A 17,494-nucleotide genomic window follows, 5' to 3' on the forward strand; every position below is an offset into this window, starting at 1 on the left:
ATTCAAAGTTAGCCATTGTCCTGCTTTCAAACCAGTGGAAGAGCCGTCAGTCAAAGCACCAGCGAAAAGACCAGCTCAGTTCAGAGCATGTTACAACTTCTTCAATGCCCTCCTGAAGAGTTAACGTACCAAGATATATAATGCAGATATATAATATCCTTTCAATTTGACAGTGTATTGTCCACTTACGGACAGAGTGCAAGACTCCCAGAAACATGACATTAAACTCACAGACCTCACGGTAGGAAAATGCCACCGTATTAAGTGGACAAGGTCATCTCCTTTTGCATCCTCTAAAGCTAGGTCTAGGTCTCACAGTATTGTTATTTGGTGCTTCTAATATCTCAGAAGCTTCCTCCGGTAGTAGCAGACCAAGAAAATCTGCCTTGATGGCTCCATGCCACTTCCTGCTTTGGGTGTGCTATTCAGAACAGCCACCCACGCTGCCATCTCAGGGGTGCACTTCAATACTGGGCTTCGGTCGTTTCTATCCAGAACAACCCACCCTGAATAAGATGTTCTTTGTGTTTACGACAACCACCACTGAGCAAGGAAGGGCCACGATGCTCAGGCAGAGGGTGCTGCAGCGTGCAGGGCTGCTGGAGAGGTTTTGGTTCATGATGAAGAACAGCAGCTCCCTGGCTTCAGACACTTGAGGTGAGCTTGGAGGCTCCAGGCACAGAGCAGGCAGTTCTGGTCTGGTTCCCACCCATCCCGCTTGGCCTTGTTGTCCTTCTCAGACCCAGCTGGCTATAACATCCAGCCGATGTAAACATCTTTATGGCTTCTGTTGGCTTCCCCATACCCATGTGCATTTTGGCTGCTGCTGTCCAAGGTCCAGGTCAGGGCCTCACAGAATGACCAGGGAAGGGGAGGGCTTGAAAGTCGCCCTGCCATGGTCACAGGTGGAAGAGGTGATGGACAGAGATGCTCCAGTTCAGCAAACCCATTGCACCTTCATATTCATGTGGATTTTCTGTTTTGTCCCCACCTCCTGCCCAGGTATCTTTGTTCTGCTGAAACATTTTCTCTCTCTTAGCACAGAGGATCCACACATGCTCGCGTTCCCAGCTCCCAGTCCACCTAGACATCCTGGGCAATTTATTTCACCCTTTCTTCAGCATTCAATGTTTTCAGGACTTTCCCCAGCTTTGCTCTTTTGGGCCTGCCGAAATTCATTCACTGCAACTGCGTACCTGGAGCGTGCCAATAGTTACAGAGTCAAAGAAGAGGCTTGAGTTTTGTCCGCTTTGATTTTCTCCAGGATTGTTCAGTAATTAATGAGCAACTTCAAGGTTATCTTCACACCCTCGGCTGGTTTTATTCCATTGCTGTAAAGTCACATGTTGTTTAGTCTAGATACATTTAACAGTAATTACTAGCTCTTAGGCTGTGTTCTGCCATTGTCTGTCCTGTATCATCTGAAACCTTTCCCCATTTCAGCATGTATATGAGCTTCTTCATCTCCCCTTGGACTAACATGGAGTCCCTCTCTGGGTTTCCAGACCAGGAATTACTCCAGTAACTCTCTTCTGAGGCCCCTCAAGCTCTTAGTGACATTTTGTGCACCCATCGGCACCCGTGCTGGATCAAATCCTGCACCCATTGTATTTGGGGGAAATGCTGCACTTGTGATACACAGAGCTGGAGTCACACTTCTCTCCCACCTACTCCCGCCTGCGTGCTTCAGAAGGCGACACCAGCAGCACCTGATTCAGAAAATGTTCATTAAAAAATTAATAAAATAACTTTTTGCTTTTTAATGCGATTTAGATGATGCTGAAGGAGGTTGGGAAGGAAAACAAAAAGTGTAATGTTGACTGATAATCCCATGGACTCTGTCTATTCCCAGCCACGCGAGAGTCTGCCTTTGTCCACGCCATCGCGTCGGCAGGGGTGGCCTTCGCTGTAACCCGCTCCTGTGCCGAGGGCACGTCCACGATCTGCGGCTGTGACTCCCACCACAAAGGACCTCCAGGAGATGGCTGGAAATGGGGGGGATGCAGCGAGGATGCTGACTTCGGCGTGCTGGTGTCCCGGGAATTCGCAGATGCCCGAGAGAACCGGCCAGACGCCCGCTCAGCCATGAACAGACACAACAACGAGGCCGGCAGGACGGTGAGTGCTCAGGAGTCCTGGAGTGCTCAGGAGTGCTCAGGAGGTCCAGAGCTGGTCGTCCATGCCTGCATGGATGGCCCAATCTGGCTCCCCCCGATGTAATGGGACCACAACAATGCCCGGGCAGGAGCTTTCTAGGATTATTTTCCAGGGCTCAGCATTTCCACTCTCTCCAAACAGATGGGTGGGGGTTAAGAAGAGCTAAAACATGCCTTGCTTCCAGTGCAAACATCTCCCCTGGCAACGCGTAGAAACCTAACTCAACCGCCCAAGACCCCAGGTCAACAGTGGGGAGGACTTTCCTCCCAAACTACTCCTTTCTGCATGCTCCCCGTTGTAACACTGTCCCACCCAGTGATTCGCTGGACTAGATGATGGTTGTCAGTCCCTTCCAGCTGAAATATTCTATTCTATTCTTGCTGTCAGCAGGTACCTGGGCCACTGCCTGCTCTAGGTCATTTGCAAACCCAGCACGCTTTAACCGTGTTACAGCGAGACCTTTCAAACAGTGCTTGAAGCAAACACCAGATATCGCTTTTCCATACCACAGCAGGCAGAGGTGGAAGGGTAGAAGCTTGAATCTCTAACTTGTGTTAATGACTGACAGCTTCCTGTAAAAAAAAAAACCAAACTCTAGTAATTTTAACAAAAATCGGTGATTATTTTGCTCCACACAGAGGAGGTTTCTGGGGAAGAGAGAGCATCATGTCCTTAGATTCACAATTTCATTTACTTCCTAGTGCAAACTGTCAGACTCGGGGCATAAAATGAAGGGTTGTTAGCAAAGCTAGGACAAGGGGATGTCTACATCCACACATCAGAGACATCCTCCAACCCTCAACTTCTCTGGGCTCTGATTGTCCGCACACACATGACAGGGAGGACCCTGTTGAAAGAACTGGATCTTGAGATTAGATTAGATCAGATTAGATTGGATTAGATTGGATTGGATTGGATAGATGATTAGAGCAGCTACCCATCTCAGTCATGCTTTTCTAGTGCGACATCTCCGTCTAGAGATGTTTCTGCCACACACCAAAGCTCCCATGCATTTACAACTAGCCTACACTTTCCAGACCAAGCTCAGATCAGACATTTAAATGCAGGTAGCGAAGGCGGGTGACTGAAAGAAAACGCTGGGCATCATAAGCTGCTGCTGACCGCTTTGTTTTCTCTCCCCCGACAGACCATCCTGGATCACATGCACCTGAAGTGCAAGTGCCACGGTCTCTCGGGAAGCTGCGAGGTCAAGACCTGCTGGTGGGCCCAGCCTGATTTCCGGGCAATTGGTGACTACCTGAAGGATAAATACGACAGCGCCTCTGAGATGGTGGTTGAAAAGCACCGAGAATCTCGGGGATGGGTAGAAACTCTTAGGGCCAAGTACGCTCTTTTCAAGCCGCCGACAGAGCGGGATCTGGTATACTATGAGAACTCCCCCAATTTTTGTGAGCCCAACCCAGAGACGGGCTCCTTTGGGACAAGGGACAGAACATGCAACGTCACCTCCCATGGCATCGACGGCTGCGACCTGCTGTGCTGCGGTCGTGGCCACAACACCAGGACTGAGAAACGGAAGGAGAAGTGTCACTGCATCTTCCACTGGTGCTGCTACGTGAGCTGCCAGGAGTGCATACGCGTCTACGACGTCCACACCTGCAAGTAAACGTAGGTAGGTCTCCAACCGATGGGAGGTTGCTCCAGAGCAGGGCCAAGGGGTCCATCAACCCTGTGATCAGCCCCCACATGGTGGCCTCACACTTCAAAGGATGGCATAAAAAAATCCTAATGCCCTTGGTCAGGGCAGACACCCTCACACAGCCAGCACCAGCGCTGCAGAGAAGGCTCTCGGCATCTCACCCACACAGGGCGGCCCAAGGCTAGACCTGGTGCTGCAGGCACGTTAGATCACTGATCTGCTGACTTCTCTCGGGCTGTTTGGCATGACAGACTGTCTGGGGAGAAGCAGGGACAGCAGAGGTCCAAGCGAGGCATGGCCACACTAGTCAGTGTGCTGCTAACACAGCATGCACAGAGCTTCCAGCTCTGTCCTCCTCCGGAGGTCTGGCCCATGTAGATGCCAATACGGGGGTTTCAGGTGGAAATGAATTTTACACAGTGAAAGCTGAGCAAATACAGGCTCCCCTGCCTGCTGGCATGGCCATCCTGGTCTCGGCAGATGTGGTGAGGAGGAGGAAAGGAGCCAACTCCCCACACCAGCCAGGCTCCTTCCTTCCTGCTCCAAGGGGATGATGTTGGAGAAACAAACCTGTTTGAGCACGCGAACAGAGCCTTACAGCCAGCCTCTCCTTTCACCTCCCCTTTGCCCACTCTGCTCCCCACAGCCTCAAATCATCTCCTATAACCCCCCTGAGAAGGACGGCAGGAAATCAGAGCCCAGAGCTGATCCTCTGGCATTTGGCCCAGGAGAAGAGCAGATCACACCTGGTGAGGCTTCCACTTCTTACAAGGGGATGCATCACTACTCCAGCAGCCTCCTTGCCCTGCAGCTGCCCAAGAGAGATTTTTAAGGATCTGGGCAGATCCACCCAGTTGATGCACCTATTTACTAAGCGTTCCCTAATATGACTTTATATCCCAGAGTGAGCTCAGAGCATCTCTCTGGGGACAGGGTACCTGCCAGGCGAGCTGCTACACCAGCTCTGAGCATCAGTAATGGACAGGGAGGCAGAAGCCATGGCAAGAAGAAATTTCTGTCCAAGCCTGCTCGCCAGCCTTCTCCCGTCAGACAGACTTGTTCAAACCACTTCATCCAGCAATCTCGCCAGCCTTCTCCCGTCAGACTTGTTCAAACCACTTCATCCAGCAAAAGAGAGGCAAGGGCAGACAGGGAAGGGAGACCTTTATCCGACAGCACAGTCCCAGGCAGACCCTTTCCTTCCCATAGGATTTCTTGAGTTATCAGCAATTTGTTCACGAGGGGTCCACATCAAGCACAGAGGCTCTGTACCGTTAGCAGGGATTCAGGCCCCAGGTGTGGCCACACACATCCCGTGACCCATCTCAGCGCAGAAGAGCCAGCATTCACCCCTCCACCTGCTCCCCAGGCCACATCCCCCTCCTTGACCACATGCCCCCTCATTTTGGGCTTACGTTTTCATGGCGTATTGACCCTTGACATTAAAAAAAATAAATATTATCTCTGTCCTGGTGGGCTCCTCAACAGATGACGAGGACCAATAACCATGTTCCAATACCACTTCTCATGCGTCAGTGATTTAACACAGAAATATGTCTAAATCATTAAAGCTGTGTCTTCTACTCCACTCACTCTCTGTCCATGGGAAAAAGCGGTACATGGCACTGCAAACAGCAATAAAATGGGTGAAAGACCCCTCATATGGAGCACAGAACACGGCCCTGTCCCTCAAACCTGTGGCTGGAGAGAATCAGAGCAAAATTCTCAGTCCCTCCTCTGTAGAGCACAATGAAGAGCTCCTGGATTCACGCAGCCTGAGAAGCATTAGCTTTCTAAAATTAAAGATCACAGGAGAGCGCTAAGAAACCTCCCCGATTCAGAAATAAGTCGTCTTCTGATATGCATTCTATTTAAAAGTATGTATTAAATTCTGTGTCTGGAAAGATTCCAAGTACCTGACTTTAAACAAAATCCCTTTTTTGTTTGTTTGTTGTTTTTTAATCAAGAAAAGGTATTTAATATGAAATAGAACATTTATTGCCTTGTAATTATTTTACTGTAGCCAGGTATTCTAGCACTGAATGGAAGATCTTTTCCATCAATCTGCTGTATCCAAAGTTTTGTATAAAGTTGTAGAGGTCGATTTTTTTTTATTTTATATTCAGAAAATTTCTCTTTTTATAAGCATTATTTATTATACAATGTATATACTTGAGTTAACTAAGATTATATATTATATAAATATATATATTTGGAGAAAAATATATTTCAACTTGCTTTTTTTTGTGGTACGTCATTAAAGAGAAGGTAAAAAACCAAAATATGCATTTGCCAGCTTGTGTGGTTTGCCTCTGAAGGTCCTTTAAGTCGTGCTGAACAACATCTACGGGAGTGGTGGGTTGTCATCCAGCTACTTATGCACCGTGACAGTCATGTGAATGCAAGACGATGATGGTGAAGTGTAGCAAATATAGGAGATTTTACAGCTGAATGCTAAGATTTTCTCACAGTGTGCATTCAGCACGAGATTACTGGATTAAAACAGGCTTTAGACTTCATATTCTCCCCCCGCCAACGTACTCGCAGGCTGTCATTGAATCACCTTTTGATGGTTTGGACAGACCGAGATCCAAATTTTCTCATATAGAAACATCTTCTCCTGTCCATGAATAAACCTGCGGGCATTTCTGCAACATCTCCCATACATTAATGACACTTTTAAGGGCACACAATTTTCCACAGCGCTGGCCTCAAATATACCTGTCTGAAGAGTAAAAAAAAAAAAAAAAAAATCATTCTACATTCCTACACTGCTCCCCAATTTATACACAAAACAATGACATTTGCCTTTTTGCAGAGTGCTGCCTGAAACATCGCGCTGCTTGTGCATGAACGACTCCTAGCTCCGTTTCACTGCACCATGTCGGAGGCAGCATGCTTCTGCCAGAGCCATCTCCTACTGGATGGCAGCAGTGATGCCTTCAAAGTTACAGGAACAGCAACGACGCGCTGCTAACAGCGCAGACAGCGAAGTCTGCCCTTGCGGGGGGCTTTGAGCTGAAGAGCTTTACGAGCGGAAGCTCTCTCTATGTCTGCCCATCATCCCAAGCCTTTCTCCACCACACTCCATCCCCCCAAACCCCACCCCGACACTTTCAAATGTATTTGGTTAACAACTCAACTTGTGAGACAGTAACATTTCTGGAAGGTTCAGGAAAAAGCAGCAACAGGGTAAGGAAGGGGATGGAGAACTGTTTAAAGCAATATAGTTCTCACTATATTCTCACTGCCCAGCAGTGTGTCATGAGCAAATGTGGTGGGAAGGGGGTGCCAGGAGTCACTCTCTTCTGCCGCCTGCAGGAAACATCTTGGATGGAGATCTCGGAATAGGTTGGAATGGGTGGGATGTCATACCCAACAGTTTGTTCTGGTTTTCCAACATGTCCTTCTTCAAGTGTGATACACCTAACTTGCACACACACATACATCTCTGGGGCTTCATCAGCACTTCAAGGTCCAAAAACTCTAGAAAGGGCTGGACCAGAGGTCTTCTCAGCCAACCTGAGACTACCTGTGGTCAAGCTATCCAGGCTGGGGATGTATTCAACCCACCCATGCTTAGGTACAAACTGAGCATCCCTCTGGCTATCAGCAGCCTGGAAATAACTTTGTTATCTTCATGCCATACATCAGCACTCTATATATACACCTTTGTTTGACTAGCACCACAGACAGAGATGTCTCCCGGATCATCACAAGTCATTGTGCTTTTTATTGAATCCATTGAATGTGCAATTAAACAAGATATTTATTCATCAATATAGTTCTGGACAAAGACACAATGAGGTTTACATCATTTACTCTGAAATATAAGTTAACGTATGCTGCTGTCACTAGGACTAGCAGAGGAAAGAAAGGAACAAATAAATTCACAAGATTGTACACAAAATGAGAGGGAATAATAACCACTGGGACTTGCAATGTCATCACAACACAACAGCACTGCCAAAGGAAAAGAAACCAGAGTGGAATGACTAAAATACTCCGGCTGCTCTAACTATGCACCAAGGACTACAGGACCTTCACCTTTGGGCCTGAAAGAATGTGAAGCACCCTCCTTCCCTGGGAACACCGCTTTGGGTACAAGCTGCTAGCCCTTAGCAGCGTGTCTGGTCAAGTTTAGGAAGCTACACTGACTAAGATCTCATAAATGGCTTTGATTTCATGCCCCACCAAATTGAGGTATGTTCCATGAACCTTATTAAACACGTGGAGCCAAAGAACCAGAGGGGAGTAGCCTCATGCAGTCATCGTCGACAGCATCTCATAGACGTGAGATGACTATTGGGGAAGGACCACATAGCAAAGTTTGATACATTCCTTTATTTCAGTGCAAAAACATGGCAATACACATCCCGTGCATCTGCAGAGCTTGGCTTCCTCTCCATCTCTAGGAGGAATTTCAACCTTTGGTAACATGGCAGAAAAATGGGATACAATGAGGCTGGCTGATACCAAAGCTGCCATCTACATTGCACTCATGAAGAGCTTTCAGGCTGGAATCAGCAGCTCTAAAACTGTTACTGAATTAACAACAAGCTTTGATGCCTTAAATACTGGATTTGGAAGTTTCCTCTACTCTGATCAACATACTTCCCTGCCTTCTTCCAGTCCCTAATGCCACTAGCCAGTCTCTCTCATCGGGCCACAAAATACCTGGGTATAAAAGAAAGCAGGTATTAGCATCCAGGCAATTCTGGAGCTGAATTATTGTGGGCACTGTCTTCAGGTTATCAGCCTGGTCTCAATGTTCAATGAGGCACAGGATGACATAACAAGAAAGCGTTCATCAGATCAGGATAACACAGAGTAGTACTTTAATATGCCTTCACCACAGACTGTCAGGTTTTATTAGAAAACAGGGTTTCTTCCTTATCATAGCAACTGGATGCTGGACACAAGTGAGCGTTAGCTTCAAAACTTACAGGACATTTCCCCCATGCTAAAATCAAATGAGAATGCAGCCTCGCCTGCACAGAGACAGAAGCACAGTGTTCTAGAAGACACTTCCACATGACATCAGTATATTAAAGACAAAGAATAAAGATATTGTATTGCACTAAACATGCAGATTCCACATTGGGTTCTTGGAAACAGGGGAGCATTTCAGTTTGTCCAGTGTGTTGAACACAGAAGAGTAAAGATCCCAGTGTATATTCTCCAGGTTGGTCACTTTTCCAGCTGTTGATCTTGCACTTGGTCCACCTTCAGTCTAGGGAAGGAACTCTTGCAAAAGAAGCCAAATCCATCAAGAAAGCATGCACATGTATAAAAGCATCAAGCACACACTGGAACCCACTCACATGTAGCCAGGATAGATACTGTTGTGAGTTTCCCCAGCACAGGTACTGCCCTACATGTATTAGAAAGTCATTTTCTAGGAGATGCCACTGTCAAGACTGGGCTCAACTATTCCCTGTGATACCTACAGGGGAAAGAGTAGGACATCCTTCTCTCAGACAGAAGAAATACAAGAAATCAAAGTTCCAGATTTTAGATAAACAGCTGGATTTTAACTCTAGCAAAATCTCTTCTGATTTACTTTAGTTAAAGAAAGCTAAATTGTGGTCCAATATCTCGCTTATATTTTAAAGTCACAGGTAAATTAAGAAAAGCAGAGAATTCAGGCATGCAGGTTCTCAAAAAGTCTTCAGGACCTCCCAAAACAACTGGCATATAGCTATAAGGAGAACTGATCTGATACACAGTTCCGTAAACATAGGAGGGGCCAACAATGAGATCAGATATACTACACTGCAGGTTCCCCTCAAAGAGGTGCTTGTTTCTGAGTGGAGAAGAGAATTTTAATCAATGCTTCAAAATAAAAGTACTTACGTTCCTTCTTCTCTCAGAAGAGCCAAGAATTTTTTCACCCGATACTCAGGATCCATCTAAACACCAAACAAAACAGATCTCCATTAATATGATGCAATCTTCCAAGTAGCACAATGGGAAAATGAGGCCACAAAGATAGCTGGAGATGCATATGTGTGTGTGTGTGTTTGCTTTGCCCGTGCATTGGCCTGGCCAGAGATCAGCCTGCTCGTCCAGAAGTTCTGCAGCTAAGTAGTGCAGATACAGCACTGCATCAAGAGAAAAAAAAATGATTAGCACAAGCCTAGCATGCTCACATAGCTAGGAGATGAGCCAGACTAGAAACACACACAAGCATTTCTATCAGGTGCTTCTGTTTTGATGGCAATCTGCACACTAGCTTCATCCCACACTGCCAATTCTAGCCTGGCTCTGCACCAACCAGGCCCACTCTGTGTCTGCTTCTATCTCCCCCTTTCCAGAGCTGGGGCAGCAAATAAAACAGTCGGGAGCAGAAGGGATTGAAGATGTCCTCAATTTTCCTCTGTCTTCCTTCCCCCCTACAGCTCCAGCAGCAAAGCACCAGAGAAGAGGAGCTGCGCGTGGTGGGTTAGCACATAAGGGAAAGCTGAATCACAGCAAAAGACTTCCAGAACTTGCAGTACCAACTTGTGTTGTGGCTCCATCAACCAGGAACATCCCCTAAAGATCAGTCCTGCCTCTCCCCCAGCACTGAGATAGAGACAACAGGGAAGTGGGAGGAAAGGCTACTAAAGAGACAGAGACTCAGGCTGCCATCAGAAGACACAACTTCTGTATAACTGCATCAGTCCTTTGTGCTTATGCATGGGCTTGTTGCACTCCAAAGTAAAAGACTAGGCAAATTGCCATGCCTACAGCAAGATACAATGAGTTAGGACTACAAACATTTGGAAATCGGAGACCATTGGTTCTCAGAGTATCTTTGTGTTGTATTGCAACAGTTCATTTGGCCTAGAAACTCCAAATTCTGTCCATTCTGTGATCTTCATCAACATCTTGAATCTTTAACACACTGTCGAAAATACAGGGGGTCATTCTGAAAACATTCAGTAAATGTTCAGTACTATGAAGTTGACTGGTTGTAAGATTCCCAGCTCTATCACCCCCTTGGTAATAAACAGGCAAGTGCTCTACTAAAACATAAAACTGGGACTTATCCTTGAAGGGGGGAAGCAAAGTTTCAGCATGTGCCCTGGCCTCCCACCAAAGAGGCAGAACAAGGGCTCTTGAACTCCTCTACCACGTTTTATATTCCTAAAGGAAAATTTCCACCAATTCCAGATGTGAAGAAGCCATCTATTTAAAACCATGATCACTGCATTTGAGGGCAACACAAATGTCTTTAAAAACAGCTTGGAAGAAGATACAACACCAAAAAAAAACCCAACAGCAGTATTACCAGTGATGCAGGCAGGGAAGAAACAGCCAATGAGGATTTCTGCTATGTGCTAAGAAAAAGCCTAAAAATGTATAACTTCCTATCACTTTGAAATATGTCAGCAAGGCCAATACCTCAATACCAACTACTGAACTATTTTTAGATCAGAAAAATAAATTCACTGAAACAAGATGATTTAAAAGAACTTACTGAGGATCACTGAGTTATTAAGTTGGGTTTTTAACATGCAAAGGAATACTGGTAATCTTCAGGATCCCAGAAGAAAAGAAAGGCTACCCCACTACCTAAAGCAATGTTTGAAATGTGTAACACATGGGTAGTAAGAGAGGGACTGTTGTGCCACATAACCACAGACTAGAAAGATGGTGTCTGCAGTATCCCTCTAGCCTAAATCTTCTCCACAATCTCTCCCAGTCGGCACTTGGCTACAAGGGGAAAGCACACCTGTCACTATTTCAGTTCTCCCGTTTCTATGTGTAGATGTGGCACTTGGGACCTGGTTTAGTGGTGGACTTGGTAGTGTTACCTTTATGGTTGGATTCTGTGATCTTAAAGGTCTTTTCCAACCTAAATGATTCTATGATTCTGTCAGAAAGGCTGAAGGCAATTGGGATAGGAGTACATGCACATGGGCCACACACCCTGAACACTGATTACTCGGAAGCCCCCTTTCTCTGGGGGAATCCACACGTGTAATCCACACTATAAGGCTAAGCCTGTGACTCTTACCTGACAAAGGGTCTCAGATCTTCCCCATCCAAAGGACTCTGGTCTGACCACATGGCTGATCCTGCTTAAGCAGAAGGCTGGACTAGATGACATCTTGAGGTCCCTTCTGACCTCATTTATCCTATAGTCCTGTGACAACTCAACCACCTCTCTTCCTACATTTCTGGATGTTTCCAGAATGGCTAGTACTTGATAAAGGTGTGACCACAACTCCAGGTGGCCACACAAACAAAGTGTCATTTACTGATAAGTACAGACTAAATAACTGGGACAGTGCAATGGACTGAAACTGGTTAAACTGCTGGGCTCAAAGGGTTGCGATCAGTGACATGAAGTCCAGTTGGAGGCCAGTCACTAGCAGTATATGCCAGGCATCCATATGGGAGCCAATATTGTTTAACTTCTTTATTAACAAACAGGATTTAGGGACAGACTGCACCCTCAGCAAGTTTGCAGATGACATAGAACGGGGAGGTGTGTTTCATGCACTTGATGCTGGTGCTGTCATTCAGAGACCTCAGTTGGATGGAGATACAGACTGACACAAATCTCATGCAGTTCAACAAAGGGAAATGCAAAGTCTTCCACCTAAGCAGGAATAACCCCATGCACCAGTACAGGCTGGGGGACAACTGGCTGGAAAGTGACTTTGCAGAAAAGGACCTGAGGGTCCTGGAGGACAAGTTGAATGTGAACCAGCAATGGGCCCTTGCAACAAAGATGGCCAACAGCATCCTGGGCTTCGTTAGGAGGAATGTTGCTACCAGATCGAGGGAGATGATTCTTCCCCTCCTCTCAGTGATAACACACCTGGAGGACAGTGTCCAGTTCAGGGCTCTGCAGTACAAGAGAGACAGAGACATACCAGAGAGAGTCCAGCAAAGAGTCACAAGGGTGATTAAAGGTCTTGAGCATGTGTCAAACAAAGAGAGGCTGTGAGAGGTAAGATTGTTTAGTCTGGAGTAGAGAAGACTCAGGACTGGGGAGGGAAGGGTGACTCTTACCAATGTGTATAAATACCTGATGGGAGGGAGTAAAGAAGAACAGAGAGACTCTTCTGAGTGGTGCCCACTGGCAGGGCAGGAGGTCACAGGCACAAATTGAAATGTAGTTCTTCCATGAAAACAGAAGAGAAATCTTTTCATTGCAAGGGTGATCACACACTATTAGGGACTGCCCATGGAGGTTATGGAGTCTCCATCCTTGGAGGTATTCAAGACCCAACCGGACATGACCCAGAGCAACCTGTTCTAGTTGATCGTGCTTGGTCAGAGCAGGGGGATGGACTAGACAAAGATGAAAAAAATGCTATGGGTGCAATTAGCAGAGTGTATCTGTTTAGTACCTTCCTGCTCCCCATGACATTCACTCAAAGAGAAGAAGGTCACAAACAGTTTACCCTAGAGAACCAGATACCACCTGCACAGTGAGCTAGATGAAGCACTCACTCAAGTCCTGGACAGGAGGTTCAAATGTGGCCGAAACCTCAAGTTACATGGATAGCCAAAGGAAGCCTGGGAACCAGAGCTGCCAAGGCCAAGCTTAAGCAAAAAAAATTACCAGTGCACACTCTCTCAACAAGCTTCAGACAGCCCATAAAAGAAAGGGATTTGAGGAAAAGGACAAAACACATTTGATCTTTGACCATGAGTAGAAAAGTGCATCTGAGAGGGATCCCTGGCCTTCTCAGATAAGACACATGGCATTTTGTAGATACTGGCAGTAAAGACATCTACTTCTGAAAGGACTTCTTCAGAGGAGTTACTCAAGTGGCAGCTCACCAAGTCCTCAGATTTGACTTCTCATCTATGGTCCAAACTCACAGACAGATTCTCCATGAGAACTCTTCTAGAGTTGGGCAAATGAACTGCAAAGAAGTGGACCTTGCTGGCAACAGTCCAAAACCCAAACTTCATCCATTCCTGTCGGAGCTGGAAAGGCCTGGTTCCCATCAAATGTTGATGACGAAGAGGGTGGTGAGATGTCTGTAATCATCTATACATATGCTTTCTGAAGGTCTAAATTGGATTAGATGACGTCCTGAGGTCCTTTCCAATAAGAATGATTCTGTGATTCTAAGATCTTAAGTATTCTGCAAATCAGGCAAACCAGTGAAAGGCGGCTTGATGGTTAGAGGAAGAGCAACTCACTGCTTAAGTACTTGCACTCCATACCGAATCAAGACACTTTTTGCAGAGGCCACAAAACCAGGCAATTTACTCAGTAAAGAGAGAATCTTTCACATCTCAGATTGACCCAAGGAACCGTGAACACTGAGAATGGAGCAAGGCATCTGACCATCGACGGAAAGCCCAAAGCTGATAGAAAGTGAATGTCACACAGAACAGTCGAAGGGCCTGGCTTATTCTAAGATTACTTATCTCACTGCCTGACACAGGGATCAAGAGTATTATCTACCTGCAAAGAAGATGGGCCTTAGTGAAAACCTTAGGAAACCATGGAAAAGTCGCCACAATCAGGAAATAACAACAAAGGACCAATCAGATAGTTCTGTTAAAAACAACAACAGGATCCGAGATGGATGTATACAAACAAATCTCTTTTTTTGATTCCTAGAAAATTTGTACTAATGCCACCAGCTGAAATTCAAACTTGCCAATGCCAGTGTTCTGTTTCCCAAATCAAAGATGCTGCCTCCCCACCCCTTTTCACTCAGACGTAAGAAAGTGGCCATGGTAAGACACTTTGTCCATAAACTGTACTGACACAGTTTCTACAGATTCTTTGGGAGGAACAGCATTTATCTGCAGACACTATCTTGCCCAAAAGATTAAAGCAGGAAGCTGAAAGGTAACAAAGAGGCAAACTTGATCAAATAGCTTATTAAAAAATGCAGACACAAAACCAGAAGGTTGATCTGCCCTGGAAGATGGTGTTAATAGAGTGCAAAGAGGAAGCAGGTTCAGGACTCTTGAACAGACCCTCTACTGCCCTGTGAAAGGAGAAATGCTGCTGTCAAACTAGATGAAAGATTTTCCAGAAGAACAGTGCGGAGACTGACTCTGTGACACAGCTCAGACAGGTGGCAAGAAAATGGCTGTTCCTTTCTAGGTAATGCAGTATCCCCAGGACATGCCTGAGAGCCCTTAGGAAAAAAGGCAACTGAAGAGACTTCATTAATCTTCAGTCCAGAGAAGAAGAGATACTCCACCAAGATGTGCATGCCCTTGTGTAGTACAGAACTCCTGTAAACCCGTCATAACTCTTAGTATGTCCAGATACAGCGTTTAGTTTAAAATAATATAGGCAACATTATATGATGACCTTTCAAAATAAGTTCCCACGTAAGTTAAAATACATTACAGATAAACAGCTTAGATTAAGTTAAGTTTTATTTATGCTAAACAGAAGTTACCAAATCAGGAAATACTGGAGGTGCAAAAAGGGGCTTTCTGGAAAGCTGCCTGGCTCATTCAGGTTCCTGCTCCAAGAAGGAGAGAGACCTTGGTTTTTGGAGTGTTGCCAGCAAGGTCCAAGAGCAACAAGACAGGCAGGCAAAATAAGCAGAAGGAACCAGCCCCCTAGCTCTGGAAAAAGAAGGCTCATGTATCCAGCAGCACTCCAGGGTAGGGTTGCAGCATCAGGGCAGGGTGAAACTAGCGTGGCACCTGATAGCACTGAGAGGTGGTCCATGTACTGCAGCCAAGGATACTTCAAAACTAAACTTTTCTGGATTCACGTGGCAAATCATGAGTGTATCCATTCATCAAAGACTTCTTTTGGACAAGAACATAACATCATTCCAGGACACTTGGTGTACACAAGATGACCAAAGTATGTGACACTAAATACGAGTAGTTCGACATTAAAGAAAGCCAGAAATAGCAATAAACATAGTTTGAGGGAAATTAAGCTGCCAAAAAGTGTGGGTTTACAAGGCTTGTAATCAAGGTAACAAAGCAACCCAAGATACCAGAGCAATGCAGTGGTTCACGGTACTCTAAGAAAGGATTTTGATATTGAAAGACTGGTTCAGCAAGACTTTAGTCTGAAACAAACAAAGTCATTTGAACAGCTTAAGAATACCTACATATAGCATATATTGGGTTTACTAGTCTAATAAAACAAAAAACACAGTTAGATTCAGTGACTGCAGAGAAAGAAACTAGGTGCACATTTTTTGCAATGAATTCATTCACCATGGGATCTAATCAGCTGAATTTTGAGAAATTTCATCCATCACTTGGAATTTTTAAGGGGTTTCAGATTCAAATCTCTTTCTAAAAAGCTGTGGTCCAGCTCAGTGAAAAAAGGAACTAGCCTTGTTTTGAATTTGTTGAAATTTTGCTTTCCTGTAAAAGCTAGCCAAATTAGGTATCATTGTGGTCTTTCAATGCATTCAGATATGAGTGTTCTCCTATTTAGTGAGAGCCTGTATTGCTTTCCTATATTTATAGCAGTTCAGCTGATGGAGTCATGTAAACACCTCAGACCTTTTGGAACAGAACTTCTTCATATGTAGCTTCCACATGCTATTACCTGTGCTATTACACAATTACCTGAATTGAGTGTAATAACGTAAGTCGCCTTGCTACCAACCATCCATGTATAGTAGCAAAGGTGGATTATCAATCATCTATATCAGCAGCAGCAGCCCTTCATTTTACACTTGTTCAATTTGTCAGAAATGGCACAGTCACAGTTCTGCCTGCCTTCTCCCAGCCTGATTGGTCATGGACTCATCTACAGAACGGTGGTCTGGTTAAAAAAAAATGCACAAGACCAGTTTACCTGTCTGCAGAGTGTAGGGCAGCATGAAGACTCCCTATCTACAGCGTCATAGGTGTGCAGCCATGGGGCAATGCTGTGAACGAGGCTGGGGTAAGCATTTCCACCCATGCTCCAGATTCAGGAAAGCCCATAATTTACATAACCCTCACCTTCAGTTTTGAAAAGAACCAACACGTAAGGTCAAAGCAGCAAAGGAAAACGTCCTCTGTCAGAAGAAGGAATCCACTGTCAAGGCTAAGTGAAATGGACTGCAACAGAGCCAGGCAGTCCCTGAAGGCCTGCACCCCTTAAATACATTTAATACATGTGAGCAATGACTTACTGACTTGCCTGTAGGTATGGAATTAAAAGCCAAGGAAGAAGAGGAAAAAGTAATCTAGATAAATGACTTTATTCCCTGAGGTGACATCCAGTCAGAGCATATCCTTAGTGCTGTGCAAGTTTTAACAGAATTGTGAATAGTGAACAGAGGGATACATGACTTATATGCTGCTAAACTACATGCCTCTTAGCTTATGCTCAGCCTCTCCTAGGAAGATCTAAGGACAGTTCACTCAGCTGCACTAAATCCATTTGATGTGAAAAGAGAGTGTGTGCGAGGGGGGGAAGGACTCAGAAGGGCGCTGAAATGTCAGCCGCGGAGGATTAGGGCGGCATGCTACACCCTCTCATTTTTAGCATGCATATACTGTCGAGCACAAGCTTGATGGCTGGCTTGCAGGCATAGATGATGGGTGCGGGGGAGGGTTAAGAGCTACATATTTCTACCCTCTGCAATTATTTTCTTTAAAGTGCTGAAAGTGGAAAATAAAGAGAAGAGCAGCTGAACAGCCTGACAGATTTATCTTCTTCAGGGAAAGAGCACATACACCTGCACAGGCACCTTTTTCTCAAAAAAAAAAAAAAAAAAAATCTTAATT

At 45.4% G+C, this 17,494-nt stretch overlaps 2 protein-coding genes across 4 annotated transcripts in view; one reads left to right on the plus strand and one right to left on the minus strand.

Moving 5' to 3' along the window:
- The window catches only part of WNT3 (Wnt family member 3), a 51,104-nt gene extending 47,320 nt beyond the window's left edge, over positions 1–3,784 (plus strand). Inside the window, exons 3-4 of the mRNA XM_009287851.1 lie at positions 1,853–2,118; positions 3,305–3,784. Coding sequence (XP_009286126.1) covers positions 1,853–2,118; positions 3,305–3,784 — 746 coding nt within the window. The remainder of the gene's footprint in view (positions 1–1,852; positions 2,119–3,304) is intronic.
- Positions 3,785–7,530: 3,746 nt separating this feature from the next.
- The window catches only part of NSF (N-ethylmaleimide sensitive factor, vesicle fusing ATPase), a 70,784-nt gene continuing 60,820 nt past the window's right edge, over positions 7,531–17,494 (minus strand). The window contains exons 19-20 of one of the 3 annotated variants that reach the window (XM_019474287.1): positions 9,674–9,729; positions 7,531–8,494 (exon numbers count right to left, since the gene is read on the minus strand). In XM_019474287.1, the coding sequence (XP_019329832.1) occupies positions 8,476–8,494; positions 9,674–9,729 (75 nt within the window). In that variant the 3' untranslated portion in view covers positions 7,531–8,475. Of the gene's footprint in view, positions 9,264–9,673; positions 9,730–17,494 lie in introns of all 3 variants that reach the window. The other 2 variants (XM_009287853.2, XM_009287854.2) reach the window with 2 other exon arrangements.

This window comes from Aptenodytes forsteri, unplaced genomic scaffold, assembly GCF_000699145.1.
Source record: "Aptenodytes forsteri isolate BGI_AS27 unplaced genomic scaffold, ASM69914v1 Scaffold249, whole genome shotgun sequence".
NCBI lineage: Eukaryota > Metazoa > Chordata > Aves > Sphenisciformes > Spheniscidae > Aptenodytes > Aptenodytes forsteri.